Source organism: Nothoprocta perdicaria, unplaced genomic scaffold (assembly GCF_003342845.1).
Source record: "Nothoprocta perdicaria isolate Ctin4 unplaced genomic scaffold, notPer1 scaffold_64, whole genome shotgun sequence".
Classification (NCBI taxonomy): Eukaryota; Metazoa; Chordata; class Aves; order Tinamiformes; family Tinamidae; genus Nothoprocta; species Nothoprocta perdicaria.
This window is the reverse complement of record NW_020455910.1, coordinates 1,633,810-1,647,628: the sequence shown is the minus strand read 5'-3', so window position 1 is coordinate 1,647,628 and position 13,819 is coordinate 1,633,810. Positions and strand designations below refer to the sequence as shown.

At 39.2% G+C, this 13,819-nt stretch overlaps 1 protein-coding gene across 1 annotated transcript in view; it reads right to left on the bottom strand.

Moving 5' to 3' along the window:
- Positions 1 to 7,718: 7,718 nt before the first annotated feature.
- SDC2 (syndecan 2) overlaps positions 7,719 to 13,819 on the bottom strand; it is a 59,813-nt gene continuing 53,712 nt past the window's right edge. The window contains exons 3-5 of the mRNA XM_026050048.1: positions 12,348 to 12,481; positions 10,836 to 10,971; positions 7,719 to 9,625 (exon numbers count right to left, since the gene is read on the bottom strand). Coding sequence (XP_025905833.1) covers positions 9,462 to 9,625; positions 10,836 to 10,971; positions 12,348 to 12,481 — 434 coding nt within the window. The 3' untranslated portion in view covers positions 7,719 to 9,461. The remainder of the gene's footprint in view (positions 9,626 to 10,835; positions 10,972 to 12,347; positions 12,482 to 13,819) is intronic.

Sequence of the window (13,819 nt, the reverse complement as noted above, 5' to 3'; positions counted from 1 at the left end):
GAAAAAAAATCACAAGCATATTCACATACTAATTACTATGTAAAGTGGGGAGGGGAGAAAGTATGAGATTCCTTTGAAAAGCTGCCAGCACAGGTCCAAACACAAAAGGTGTTTGAAGTGGGATCGCACTGTACCAGCCTGAAGCAATTTCCAATAGACCAGTTACCCTTGTTTATAAGCATGCTCTAAGTTTTATCACATTTGTTTGTTTTACTGAAGTACTTACTATTTTTCAACTCTTTCTCTTAAGAGGCCACATTGTATTTCAGTACCACTAGAAGGTGTTTTCTTCATTTAAAGTTTCTCTTTGGTACTTTCCACTGCAGATAAATATGAACTGCTAATTAATGAATAAAAACTCAGCTTTTATTTCCTCTTCCCCTCTCAGTTAAAGGAGAAGAAAATAAATATTCTTAAGTTCCCATGAAGTGCTGTTCTTCATGGGAAAAAAATGTTCAAGCTTAACCCTGACTTCAACATCTTTCTGCTTATGCAGCCTGGCAGCAAATTAGTGCCCATGGTGGGGTAAAAGCTAAGGAGATTATGAAAGACAAAGAGCAAATATCTGATGGCATCTAACCTTTCACACAAATTTGCTGTTCTATCAGAGACACTTGTTTTCGGATTTCAAGAGCATAGATATTCATAGGGAACAGGGAAATCCACGGAGAGTGGAATCTCTGAAAGGCCTGTGCTGGAAGGCACCAAAACCAGGTCCGGTGCTCTGAAGCTTTTCTGTCCAAAGCTACTCCAGGTTGCCTCAGGTCTGCCTTTATTCTCATACCAAATTGTTGCAAGCCAACTAAATTCAGCCTCTCTTKCTTAAACTAAATCTGCCTGCCCAACACAAGCCTATGTAAAGCTACCAGCAAAACCCCATTGTACACACGCTCCAAAACCACAGTAATGCCCAGGGTCCCTACCAGCCTTCTGCTATTACAGCAGTGGAGGAAGGCAGCACTGAACACCCGTGTGCACAACACACCGAGCCAGCTACTCAGATGACAACAAAAATTCTGGCAGCAAAACTTGCTAGTACAGACATGGCCTGGTGGTGCCAGTTCTGCAATTAGGATAATTCTGAGCAGCAATGTCTTTAACATACCAGAGAAGTGTGTTCGTTAAGCACTGGTGTAAATTATTCCCGCCTGAATCTACTCATAAATTATATGACTTGTGTTGTTGCTGCGGGGGGACAGTACGTGGGCTCTTAACGTAACACCAGAGATCCAAGGAACCYGCTCTGCCTGTGCCTGTGGAAAGGCTTCGAGTAGCAGTTGGTCCAGCAATGTACATGCAGGAGTCTTCCTTTATCCCTGTGTTTACAAAACAAAGGCATATGGATGCCTAGGATCAATTATCACATATTTGCATTGAAAACACATTAAATATATTGCTCTAAATAGCTTCCCTTATGCTGAAGGAATTCAACTATAAACACTTTCCATCTCCATGTACATTAAATATCCACAATTGACTCTATTCACATCAAGTACGTGATAGCAGGTATGTGATACCAGATATGAGATACCTCATATCAAATATCCCATTGGGCTATTATAATAGCCTACTATTTCATGTTGATAAGATGCAGGTTCATATTATTCACACATTTATCCCAAACATATTTCTGCTAAATACTTCTAAAAACCCAAATAAAATACATCTTTTCTTCCTGGATATATGGAGTAGCGTAATAGGAATTCTCTGCCCCACTAYGTACCAAAGCAGATGTTTATTTGTAACTCGTCAGCTGTAATGTTGAGGTCAAGGGATATCCAGAGTTAAACCTATGCAGTCTTCTGACCCAGCATGAAAACATAATTTCTCCTTTGACAGCCAGGGTCTCAGTTGAGCTGTGTGAAAAATCCTACAGACAGTCTTTATGTAGGATGCATAGATAAAACATGCATCCAAAACAGAGGTAGAAGGATGGCAGAGCAGGAGTTTGAATCCCTAGGTAAGAACACTTTAGTCAGCTGTTTTCCTGGCTGGAAAATAGTAGCCACAGACAGAAACCGAATGCCAAGAGTGTTTGTTGCTGTCTGAACTGGTCTAGAAATGAGAGAGGTTTGTGCATGGTATGGTTTGAATGCAAAGAGATAACTCCCTACTCTGTATAAGGGTGCAAGATTTGAGACTCAGGTTTAGTAATATCTCCTTTTGCCAAAGTTTATCTACAAAACTCAGAATTTTGGCTGAGTCTCTTTTGGCTGGCTGTCCAAGTCAACTAGAAATAATAACAACATTATAGCACGTGCAAAACTGTAATTCTGCAAGACAGCCAATGTGTGACTCACTGTCAAAAGCAAATTCAGTTTTGGCATTTTTCTACTATGGACAATGGAAGAAGTTGTAGACCTCTTCTGATCCTCTGCAGAGTAAATAGAAAATGATATGACTCTTGCTCAGATCTGCATTCTTTCATAAAGGCTTGATACTCATACTCATACACTCATATTTAAGAGTAGATATATTGTTCATTTGAGAGTAGATARTTCTAYGAGCAGATACTACTTGTTAGTGACKCTCAGATCTTCATGGATATGGGAGTATCCACGTGTCCAGGAGCAGCAAAGAGAACACGAATTGTGCTAGGGAAGCTCAGGCACTGACCAAGGGAGAAATGGAGGAGCAGATCTAAGCAGGGACCAAAAGAATTAAGCAAAAACAGTACTTGCAGCTTAAGAATAAGCATTGAAAGCCTCTGCAGGAAAGGCTGAAGTAAAATTTTGCTTAGCCTTTACTGATTGAACGTCCATTATAAAAAGCACAGACAAAAAAAAAAAAAAAAAAAAAAAAAAAAAAAGTGTGATCATTTCTTACTGCTAGAACCATTACGAAAATCAAGCCATGAATTGAGAAAAGTCAGGTGGTTGAGCAACTGTAACCAGTTTTTGAGATGACAAGAAAAGCTTGAGCCCTTTTGGTGATTTGTCTGCAGGTATGAAGTTCTCTTTTCTTCTCTTTTTCATTTTCAAGCTTCTTTTTTTTAATAGATCAATTTATGAACTGGAAAAGCAGCAAACCTTGTGTTTGTTCTTCCAACCTATAAAAAAAAACAACAACAACAAAAAAACCACAAAAAAAACCCCAAAAAACAGAAACCTATCAAGCCTACTGGTTTTAAAACCATACCGCAATTGCTCAGTTCATTCAATTCAGTAACTACTAACATTTTCCCTAAAAAGTAAGTTTGTTCAATATATGCACATACTTAAAGTCAAAATATTTTGATAGACTCTGCTGTGATGTGTCTAATATTTTCCTAATAAGAACATTTTTTGCATGAAATTCTAATGAAACTCCAATTTACATAAAAAAAAGATTGAAATAAATATTTACCATTTTTCATTGAACAAAATCGAAAAATTACAATATAACTTAATATATATTAAGCTATGTAACTGCATAAATACTCATTTCTGCACAGCAAAGAGAGGTACTACATTTAGTGACACTAAGTCTTACTTTACTCACCAGCAAAAAACCAACATTCTTTTGAAAAATAGCTAAGCATGTGCGAAACATAGTAAAAGCTGGTGTCTTAAATCCAGGTTTCCTGCTGCTTCGTGATTCATAAGTAAAATCAGTCATTTAAAATTCACCGTGACCCTCGGGGGGGGACCTTTTCCCAGAAGTTGCAGATAATGAATTTCTACTAGAACCGTTTGGAAAATCTTCCACCAAAGGTCTGAAGGTCACACAGCCTAACCTGGGAGCAAGGACCAGGCAAAGAGAGCCCGCGGTTCCAGCCTTCCAGGATGCACAGAAGCTCACGTGTGGCATCYGCAGCCCAAGACTCAGCCCCAGAAGCTCCTTCACGGGACACCGTTTTCCTTGGTCAGCTGGAGCTCAGCTGGTGCTGCGAGCTGATCCAGAGGGAAGTGCACTCTACCTTTCTCTCACAAGAGATTCTTAATTTAGTTCTGTGATAACGAAGATTACAGAGATGAGTGACAAAAACTAAAATTTAAGCTGTTTTACATTCTTTCAGTAGGGTTTAGTGTGATGGTTGTTGACTTCTGCCTGTGCTGTTATATTTAGAAAGGGGAGTAGGAGGGAGATGAGTGTTAGTATTATGGGTTATGACACAAAAACATCAAAAAGAAAGTCTGTTCCCATTGCTCTTCCTCTATCCTTTGCTATCCTCTGGGGAGCTGTAGTATTTGGAAAGCGCTCTAGTTCCTCTGCAGGAGCACAGAAAGACGGGCCCCAAGCTTTGCTCCGACTCTAGGACTGYATCTGGACACAGAGATGGGTGGCTGACTAGGACACAGAACTCGTTCACCCACTGAGCTTCCCAAAGACTTTCCTGTTCCCTCTCKGCTGGGGCAGAACTTGCAGACTGACATCCTCTTGACTGGACCTTCAGCCATGAGAGGTTGTGCTCTTCAGMCCTAGCCTGATTACTCCTTCTTTTAAGCCACAACATTAATTTCAAAATGGAAAAGTTCTGCAGACTGTGCCATAAACATTTTATTTCAAAGTAGTTGGGACTGGYGCAAGCCTAATAACTCCCGAGCATGGAGAAAAGAAATGGAGAGTTGCTTCAGTATCCAGCAGCATGCTGAGCTGCAACCCCAATGCAACCCCCAGCCTTTGCCTCCTGCTCCCAGCACCTCCCAGTAATGACAGCAGGAGCCCAGGGTCAAACCTGCAGCTGCTCCACACGTTTGGCTCCAGCAGTTCCTCTGCAAGGCTGGGAGAGTCAGTAGGCAGCACAAGCTGAGCCTTGCACAAGCAGCAGCACAAGCTGAGCCTTGCACGAGCAGCAGCAGGTAGCTCAGTTCTGTAAGCCATCAGGTGGCTGCCTACAACTGAAAGAGGGGTCCTCTCGGGTCTCTGTAGGAAAGACACCAACATCTGCCCATGCTCCTGTCTACAGACACCCTTTGTGAAGAGCAAATCCACTGTGATGGCAACAGCTCAAGACAGCAAAATTGCTTGTGACTTCCAGGGGAAAATCTGCACTGACAGGGCAGTTTTTCTTTTTGCCTTTCCTTTTACTCACCCCAAATTCACTGTCTGGTTCTACACGGTCATTCCTTCTCCCCTCCTCGCCTAGAAACTAAGCTCAAGCACTGCAAACACAGGGAGAAATTTGCATCATCTCCACCCCCATGAGAGGCTGCTTCGCACATCTGATGCTCATTTGAGATCGGTTCACAGGGGTCAGGCCAGGAGACCACRTTGCCATTTGCAGCTATGCAGAGCTTAAGTTTTATCATTTGTTTATTTTTAAAGCAAAAACACACAACTAACTTCACTTCTCAGGGGAAGAAATCTCTACAGAGAATCTTTTCCACCAGCAGGGTTGAGTTACAGCCTCCTCCGCCTCCCACCCACACAGCTGAACCCAAAGCCTGGTCATCGCAGGAGTCAGGAGGAAATAAGACGCATGTGTCAGCAGCCCTGSGCTCCCGTGCCAGTTCTTAGCAAACCAGTTCTGCTGCAGCCACAAACAATCCAGAACCAGAGCGGGTGCCAGGAAGGGGGAGTCTTGCAGCCTTTTCTCATGGACAAACTGCGTATCAAAGTCGTGCTTCCCGAACCAGAAGAAAGTTACAGACAGGGAATGCTCCAACAACGCTCTAAGCAACAGCACTAAATTTTCCCATCAAGGTTTGTCAGCTCTGAGAGCTAAAATGCAATGAAATTAGTATTAAATCATTCAAATTCWCTGTTCATAATGCTCATTAAAATGGACATCAATGTCAAATAYGACTGATTAAAAGTTTCAAAATTATTTTGGTGTGTTATTTTTCTGTAAAATCGTCTTTAAAAAGCTTTTTTGTCCCTCTCATTTTCCTTTCCCTCTGTTTGTTTACTTGAGCAGAGAATATARTACTAAATATACTGTCATTCTCTTCACAGCAATAGTGTCAATCTTATATTTATCTGGGTACATTCTTTCCTTACACAAAGGTTTCCTCCATTCCATATGTTGCTTAAAAATAGTATTTGACATTTAAGACTCCACTCCTTAACCATTTCAACACACAAGTCTAGGGGGAAAAAAAAAAAGAAGCAAAATACAGACAAAGTTTTGAACATACTATTTTCTTGTTACAAAATCAGTTACTAACAAAAAAAAAGTACATGGTTTTGGTTTTAATTTATCCAATTTCAATGAAGCATAGTGCTCAGAGTACAACAAAGCTACAGAGCATGTAAACACAGCTACTTCTAAAGCCAGAAAGCAGAGGAACCAGGATGTCAAATTCTAAGATTATTTTTCCATGAAGAAAACAAAGACCAAGGGCTTCTTTTCACATTAACTTGAGGCAACTTCCATGGGGTTTCCTTTGCAAGGAATTTGAAAGGGAACTAACCATTTATAACCTGGAATAAATCAAAGCAAATGGCACGTAGGTGACTACTGCAGCGTATCAGTCCCAAGGAAATGCCGTATCGGGTTGCTGAGGAGTTTCACAGTTGCTCCAGCAGCTCCAGTGGAGAAGAGCCAAGGGGGGCTTTAGGAAAAGCCATCCCAAAGACACAAATGCCACGGCGGGCATGAGGGGGAGCACCCACCGCTTGGCTCTGGGAGCCGCAGCTGCCCGGCAACATCTCCGAGCAGCCAGAAACRCGTCCAGGAAGGCAGTGACAAAAGGGGAGCAGAACTGAAGGCCAACCAAGGCAAGGAAGTCCCGGGGCAAGAGAAGGGCATTCAGCTGCACTTGCTTTTGACTAGTGCTGCTACAAGACGGGCATCTGCAGCAGCCTGGTTTGCAAATTGATTAAAACAGGACCAATCGTTTATCACCAAGATGATAGCGCTGTTAGAATTTTACCCTAATAGTATAGCTTGGCATGGAAAACAKAAGGGAAAAAAGAGATCAAAAGACAGTAAGGGTTATTAACAGGCCTGCTGAATGTTAAAAGTGTTCCAGGTTTCTTTTTGAGGGTGGGAGGAAGGGGAGCACCGAGATGCTTTGTGAAGTGTGTGTACACAGGGCAAGTGTTACATCTCTTCGGCATATTACAGAAGGGAAGGAATGTGTAGGGAAAAAAGGCAAGAAGAGAGAGGTGAAGCAGAGCTGGAACACTTGTCCAGTGCTGCTTGTAAAGAGATGAAGGAGGAACCAGGAAAGCATAATATTTGATAGCCAGGATACTTAGAATGGCATGGAATCTATGGAGGGTAAAACAGCCTGTWCATTAGGTAGAGACACAGGGTGTCAAATTCGTAAAGATCTCAGTATCAACTGGCCTGTGGAAAATGAAGGAGATAATTTATCTGGCATTTAATATTTATAACTATATTTACAGTGATATTCATTATACCCTTAAAGGAAATTCAGATCTCCCTTAAGTAAAGTGGGCTTCAAAAAACTGGATGTCAGACTATACAAATAAAGTATTAGTTTAGGCATGGTAGACTTTATTTTGGCACTTTAACAAATGCTTTATTTTACAGCAGTGGCACAGCATTTGCCAGAAACTCTCTTTTCTTGGCACAGTTATTTAAAGCAGTTATTTTAATAATTGATTTTCTCTAAATATTGCACAATAAGATATACCTGTTAAATTCTTACCCTGTTTTTACTTGTTGAACTTGTATGGCTTTGAAAAACTGCCAGTAAATGTAAGTAATTTWAAAAAGCAATATATTAAATATTCTAGCGCAGAATAGCTTTCATTTTTCCTAAATGACCACTGAACTTGGGACAGCAACAAATACAAGTTATGCAACTCTTACCAAAGAGCTACCAGCTCTTATTTACAATAGATTGCCATTTCTGAGAACCCGTTCAATTTGACGTTCTGAACAGCTCTTTTGGAAATTTCAATATTAGCAAAGTGAGAGATAACAGACCAGAAGACGAAGCCATTTGTCTTACAAAGCGTAATATAGAGAGGCAGACTATCGTCTTCTTCGCATGTCCCTCTATCCAATACCTATCTGTGGTCTAAGCAACAGAGCCTTTTCTCTTCTACTTGGAATATTTCTGTCTTCTCTTATGAAGATATTCCACTTGTCTCGATTCTTCTGCTGTAGTCCGAGCAGAAAAACAGAATTCTCCAAAAGGAAGGGGAAAACAAACCCAAACAACAAAAAAAAMCAAGAACTGATATACATAATAAATGAAACTGGGTGCTCCTTTGAATTTTACACCACTGAAAAGAAGCTTGCAGGAAGAACAGGTCTGTATCGATTCKGCCATTAAATATAATGCAAAGATTGAATGACTCAGAATTCAGATTGACCTTTAAACATCCCAGGTTTTCCCTGCTACTTCAGCAATAAATCTGGTCCAAGAATTAGCCTTATCAGCAGCTTTTTTCTTTCTTTTGGTCTTGATTTCTAAGATCTAATAGATGTCATTTGTGACATTAAAACCTAACCAAGTAGTCATAAAATGAAAAACGTACAAAAGTATTTCACAATGGAGCTCTCAGTATTAGGCCACATGATTTATTCAGTAGTGTTTATGTTCCCAAATTACAGTTATGTCTATCCATGTAAGACTACAAAAGTTACCATTAGAATTGTCTGTGCTTATAAAATACCAACATTTTCTTTTACTGTTATATACTCATTAACACCAGTCTGCGACGAGTTACATGTAATCATAGGCACTTCAAAGGCTTTAAAAGACGTTTACAACTTAAATGCATTTTTTAAAGAACAAAAACTTAAACTCCTACTTGTACCTTCAAACTGCAAATAATTGACAAATACAGTGGCCATAGAAATCTGCAGCAACTTCTCAAAATACTGTTAGAGTCTTTGGGTTTGCTTAGGTTTGTCAGTAGCTTACTTCAAATCCTCCTTACAGAAGATTTGCTTAGTAAGAATATGACTATACAGTTTGTAGTATTAATCCAATTTTACACATTAATTTGCTGTTACAAATCTCACTGAAGCTACAGGTACGCTGAGGAACAATGCAAAGTGTAAAATTTATATTGTGACACTTAAATTTATACAAAGTGGAGGTTAAAGTTTACATAGCTGAAAAATTACATTTACACTAAAAGTTACTGTTATCTGAATTATCTGAAGACAAATTGCACCATGACAACTACAAAAGGCATTTTTTTTGGAAACAGATAAATTAATGAAATAAAAACTAACTTGTAAGATCAATCTGAGACATGCTGACAAAAATTAAACAACTTTCATCAAACCATATGATAAAACAATCATTTTCATTATTTTATATTTATGCATAAAGTTTTAAAAATGATTCAGTGAACATCAATGGTTTTATAAAATAATGCTTTGCCACTGTTATTCACAGAACACTGCAAATGTTAAGTCTTAATTTTACATTTTAAAGGAATACATGAAAAGTTTTAAATACAATGGGATTTTTATCATAAAGGTGCCGTAATGGCTCTTGAACGAAAAAAAAACAAAAACAAAACAAAAAAAATCTTCATTATTCTATGCAAAAGCTTTATTTAAAAAAGTTCAGTGATCTCATAAATAGAGACACTAAATAGGAATTTTATGCATAAAACTCCTTAGTAGGTGCCTTTTGATAGGCAGCACTAGATGGTTTCCGCTCGCCCAGATCATAGCTGCCTTCATCCTTCTTTCTCATGCGATATACCAGTAGCAGGATAAGGAAGATGGCAAAAAGGAAGCCAATAACTCCACCAGCAATAACAGCTGCAAGGAAAGAAGTAGAGATTCACAATATGCCAGCACAACGGGTTCAGCACCACATTTTCAGCTCACMCCAAAAGTTTACCTTTATTTCCAAATTACAGGAATTTGCGCCCACCGAGTAACTGTCTCGATTATTAGTACCCTGAAGTACATTTTTGGATACGTTTGCTTGGTTTTCTGAAGGAATCCATTTAAAAGGACATTCCCTCTAAAAGTCAGCACTCCAGCAACCCCTACTTCTAAGAAAGTAACAAGAATAATTCAAAGCTCTCCATTAATAGAGCTACCAATACTGACAGAGCATGAAGTAGTCTTCATTTATAATAAAACCTAACCCCTTTCAAGCTCATTTTTCAGCAGCTAAGATGTAATGTTCACAGCCTCAACAGGACTATTTTGTTACACTACCTAAAAAGTGGATTACCCCGTTTCTCTGTAAGTTTTTACACCATGACTCTAGGCTAAAATTAATTTCTGAATGATGAGTAATAGGAGAGAATACTTCACGTAGTTCTAGTAATAGAAGCAATACATTCATCACATACTTGCTAGTATGTAGAAAGTAACAACTCCAATTAAACTGCAACAGCAAACCTGCATGCTTCTACAGATGTGGCTGCTTATGCTATTTTTATCTCCACATTTCCATTCTCAGAGAATGTCCAAAATTGTGYGGCCCTTAGTCCCCTTTTTGGCTCCTGATGCCCCCTCCTGGGACAAAAGGGGACAGAATGCCTATGAAAACAGTTCTTGGGCCAAAAAAGGAAATACAAACAACAACAAAAAATCATTTAGAAACATCCTATTGGAAAACAGGAAAACAAAAACAACCACACTGAAGGCCACGTGCTCTCTTTGAAGCTGGTGGCCAGTGTGTGCCAGGGTTATGCATGGAAATGCATCCTCCATAACCTCATGGCAAGGATCTCCCTGTCCCTCCATCCCCTTGTCTCTCTGCCCATCACTTCCCTTCCTCCCTTCCYGTGTCAGCTCTTTCCAGGCAGTGACTCTGTGCTCTTGGGAAAGGGAAGGCATCTCTGCACCACAGAATTCTCCTTCAACAAAYCCTTGGCTGGCTACTCCATGGAAATGCCTGATGCTTGAGGAACCTAGCAGCCACATACCAATGCTGACAAGTGCATTATCTGATATGGATCACTATTTTCTATGTCATTTCTGGTGGAAGGGACCTGGGCAAAGYACGCCTTACCTGCCAGAACTTCTGTTCTCTGAAACAGATTTTCTGAATGCTTCTCAGTTAACACATCAGTATCATCTCCTGACTCATCGCTGTTTTTCTTGGCATTTGTCTCAGGCCTTTGCTCTTTATCAATTTCTTCCGGTGACTGTGGTAAAAAAAGGAAAACAAACATGTTTTATAGACTGAAAGCACGAAATGTCTGCACAGCCACTGCGAGCCATGGCAGCCAGAAGGCTACGACTCAACACACACACACTCTACCATACTGACAAACACAGCAAAACAGGGTGGTTTTTGACAGCAGAAAGCTGTACTGAACATTGTAAATGTATCCAATAGCCATCGTGATGTCAGAAATAAACTTTCCACTTTTGAGTTTTGTCTTTTAGGTTCCTTTTTCCCCACTTTTTCCCTGTGTATATAACCCCGTTCTGGATTAAGTCCCTGGTAAGCTCTCTGGGTAAGCAGTGACTGGCTATAAAGCTCTGTGCCCAACAACCACCAGCTCAGTGGACAAACCCTTGGATCRTTTGGGGAGCCAATTCCTTCCCTACATTTGAGTATCAACAACATTAGAGATTAATCTGACCTACACTATCCTAGGTGTCTACTTCACAATCAATAAGAAATACTTGATATGTCATTGTAAAGGACATTATCTACAATATAAATATGTAAACTTAGGTGAGATGGCTCCCACCCTGAAGTGCTACAATTGCCTTGCATCTTTCTGGTTCAAGTGAGTGCCAACAGACCCAGTAAAATTCCGCAGTTTTAATACTAGATCTAATGTAAAAACAAAACAAATGTAAAAACAAAATAAAACAACAACAAAAATGCACACTTTACACAGGGAAAGAACACTATCCAAGAKCTTAGTCCCCCTGCACCCCTCAAGTACATTTTAGCAAACAGCTGTTAAATGCTGCTAGTGTTTATAAGTATAATGGCCTTTAAAGGAAAGAGCAATGCTGCAATTATCACATCAGACACCGTTTTGTGTATAACRTAATTTGGAAAAGATGGGGGGTAGAAAATTCTGTGATACTGCATGGTACCTTGGACATATTCAAAATGCAGTTAAACCAAACAGAGTTCTCCTTTGAGAGGGAGTTTTCACATAGTATTTTAGATTTTACATCTCTAAAAAGAATTAAAAAAATATAGTAGTATATTGCTACAAGTTGAGGCAAAGGCAGCAAGAGCTGCTAATCTAAACTGAAGAACAGCAAGAATGAATGCAAGACAGCCTGGAACTTCAGCTCACACAGTGATGAAAAATAAAAGTTTTCTTGTTTACGYATCTCTTTCCGTGCACATGGAATCCAGATGCCACCACCCAGGCTTTCTACTGGGAACGAAAGTGTCTGAGCAGCTCAGCATCCATTTAACGGGCTATAATAACATTAAATGAGGGCTTTTTTTTTTTTTAAATAGATGTAAATCCACTACAGTTAACGTCAAATCAGCAACAGGGCACAGCAGGACCATTTTACACAGCATCGCTGCTCTGTGTCCCACCTTTGTTTGTGCTGGCATCTTGGTCTGCGTTTTCAGCGTGGTCGTCTCGGCTCGCGATGCATCACTAGTTGTTGGTATCTTTGGAAGTGTTCTGGATGTTGTGGCCACCGCACCGTCCTCATCTTCCTCAGCACCTGAACGCAGAAAGGCTGATGTGTCATTGAAGTGCAAAATTTTTCTGGATAAATTATATATTTTTTTTAATATTGCTGTAGGAGTGCTCACAACCACTTCTTTGGCAAATGGCTGAGGTAACCACACCTAATAAAATAACTGTGCAAACTGTGTGCCCCAAACTCTCAGGGGGTATTGAACTGTCAGGTATTGTATTGAGGAGGAAGATGACACCACCTGGTTTAAGTGAGAGCCAGGAAATTATAAAGGTGCTTCTGAAATGAAAAATGAATCCACGTAAAAGTATAAAACTAATATGAAAATTTATAACGAGGAGAGGGACTCTCTAATGGAAGTGGTGACAGTCAAGGCTTCCATTTCTTTCACATATTTCTTCAACAACAGCAAGAGCAAAAWCTCTTCTTCCTCTTTACAGCAAACTTACTTTACATCTAAACATTTAAAAAAATAGTAGTTGCTATCTACTATCTACTATTCCTACAGAAAGAACATTATTGCCTTATGCTTTGGTTACTAGGAATAAGTATATAGGTATAGAAAATATGCATGTGAGTAACTCCTGACAAATCAAAATACAACCTCTGACAATAGAATGGTGTGACTTAGTCATTCCAAATTGATATCTTATTTTTGTATAAAAATAATACAGGCTGGAAATCCAAATATAATAGCAAAATCTGGAGTTTATGATTGTAAATGTATTATACACATTTGGCTTTGAAAGAAAAGGTGTTAACAAGACGATAATCAAGTCAGTTCCTGCACTGTAGAAAAGCTCATTYGGAGATAACTCGGAACATATTATATTAAGCTACTAATACTGAATAATACTGGAGAAGTCTGAAGAAATACTAAAATTATAAGCAACCTTACATAATAAAAGACCTCACACAATATGAATCAATTATCTTCTGGAAATACTACCCAAAAATAAATAAACTTAAAAAATTCTGCTTCAAAATATAGATGGGAAAAGAATCCATGGGGAACATTTTCCTGGCCATGCCTCAATATTTTCTTTCAGACACATGTGCCCAGTGGATAGCTCAGCCTACTTTACTTTTCCTCCCATTTAGATCAGACTTTCACATCAAGGCAATTAAAACTTATGATCAGATCAGAAACCTGATAAAATACTCTTTGAGAACACTTTGTTTTTTCCTCTCTACAGAATGATGAAACCCACTTAATCACAGTCTAAATGAATCCTCCACTTCAGGCAATAGTCACATCTGCCCTATAAACCATTTTTTGTACTGAAAAAAAAAAAAGGAAAATTACTTAAGAAAAGGCCATATTTTTCTGTTTTTTTTTTTTTTTTTTTTTTTTTTTTTTTT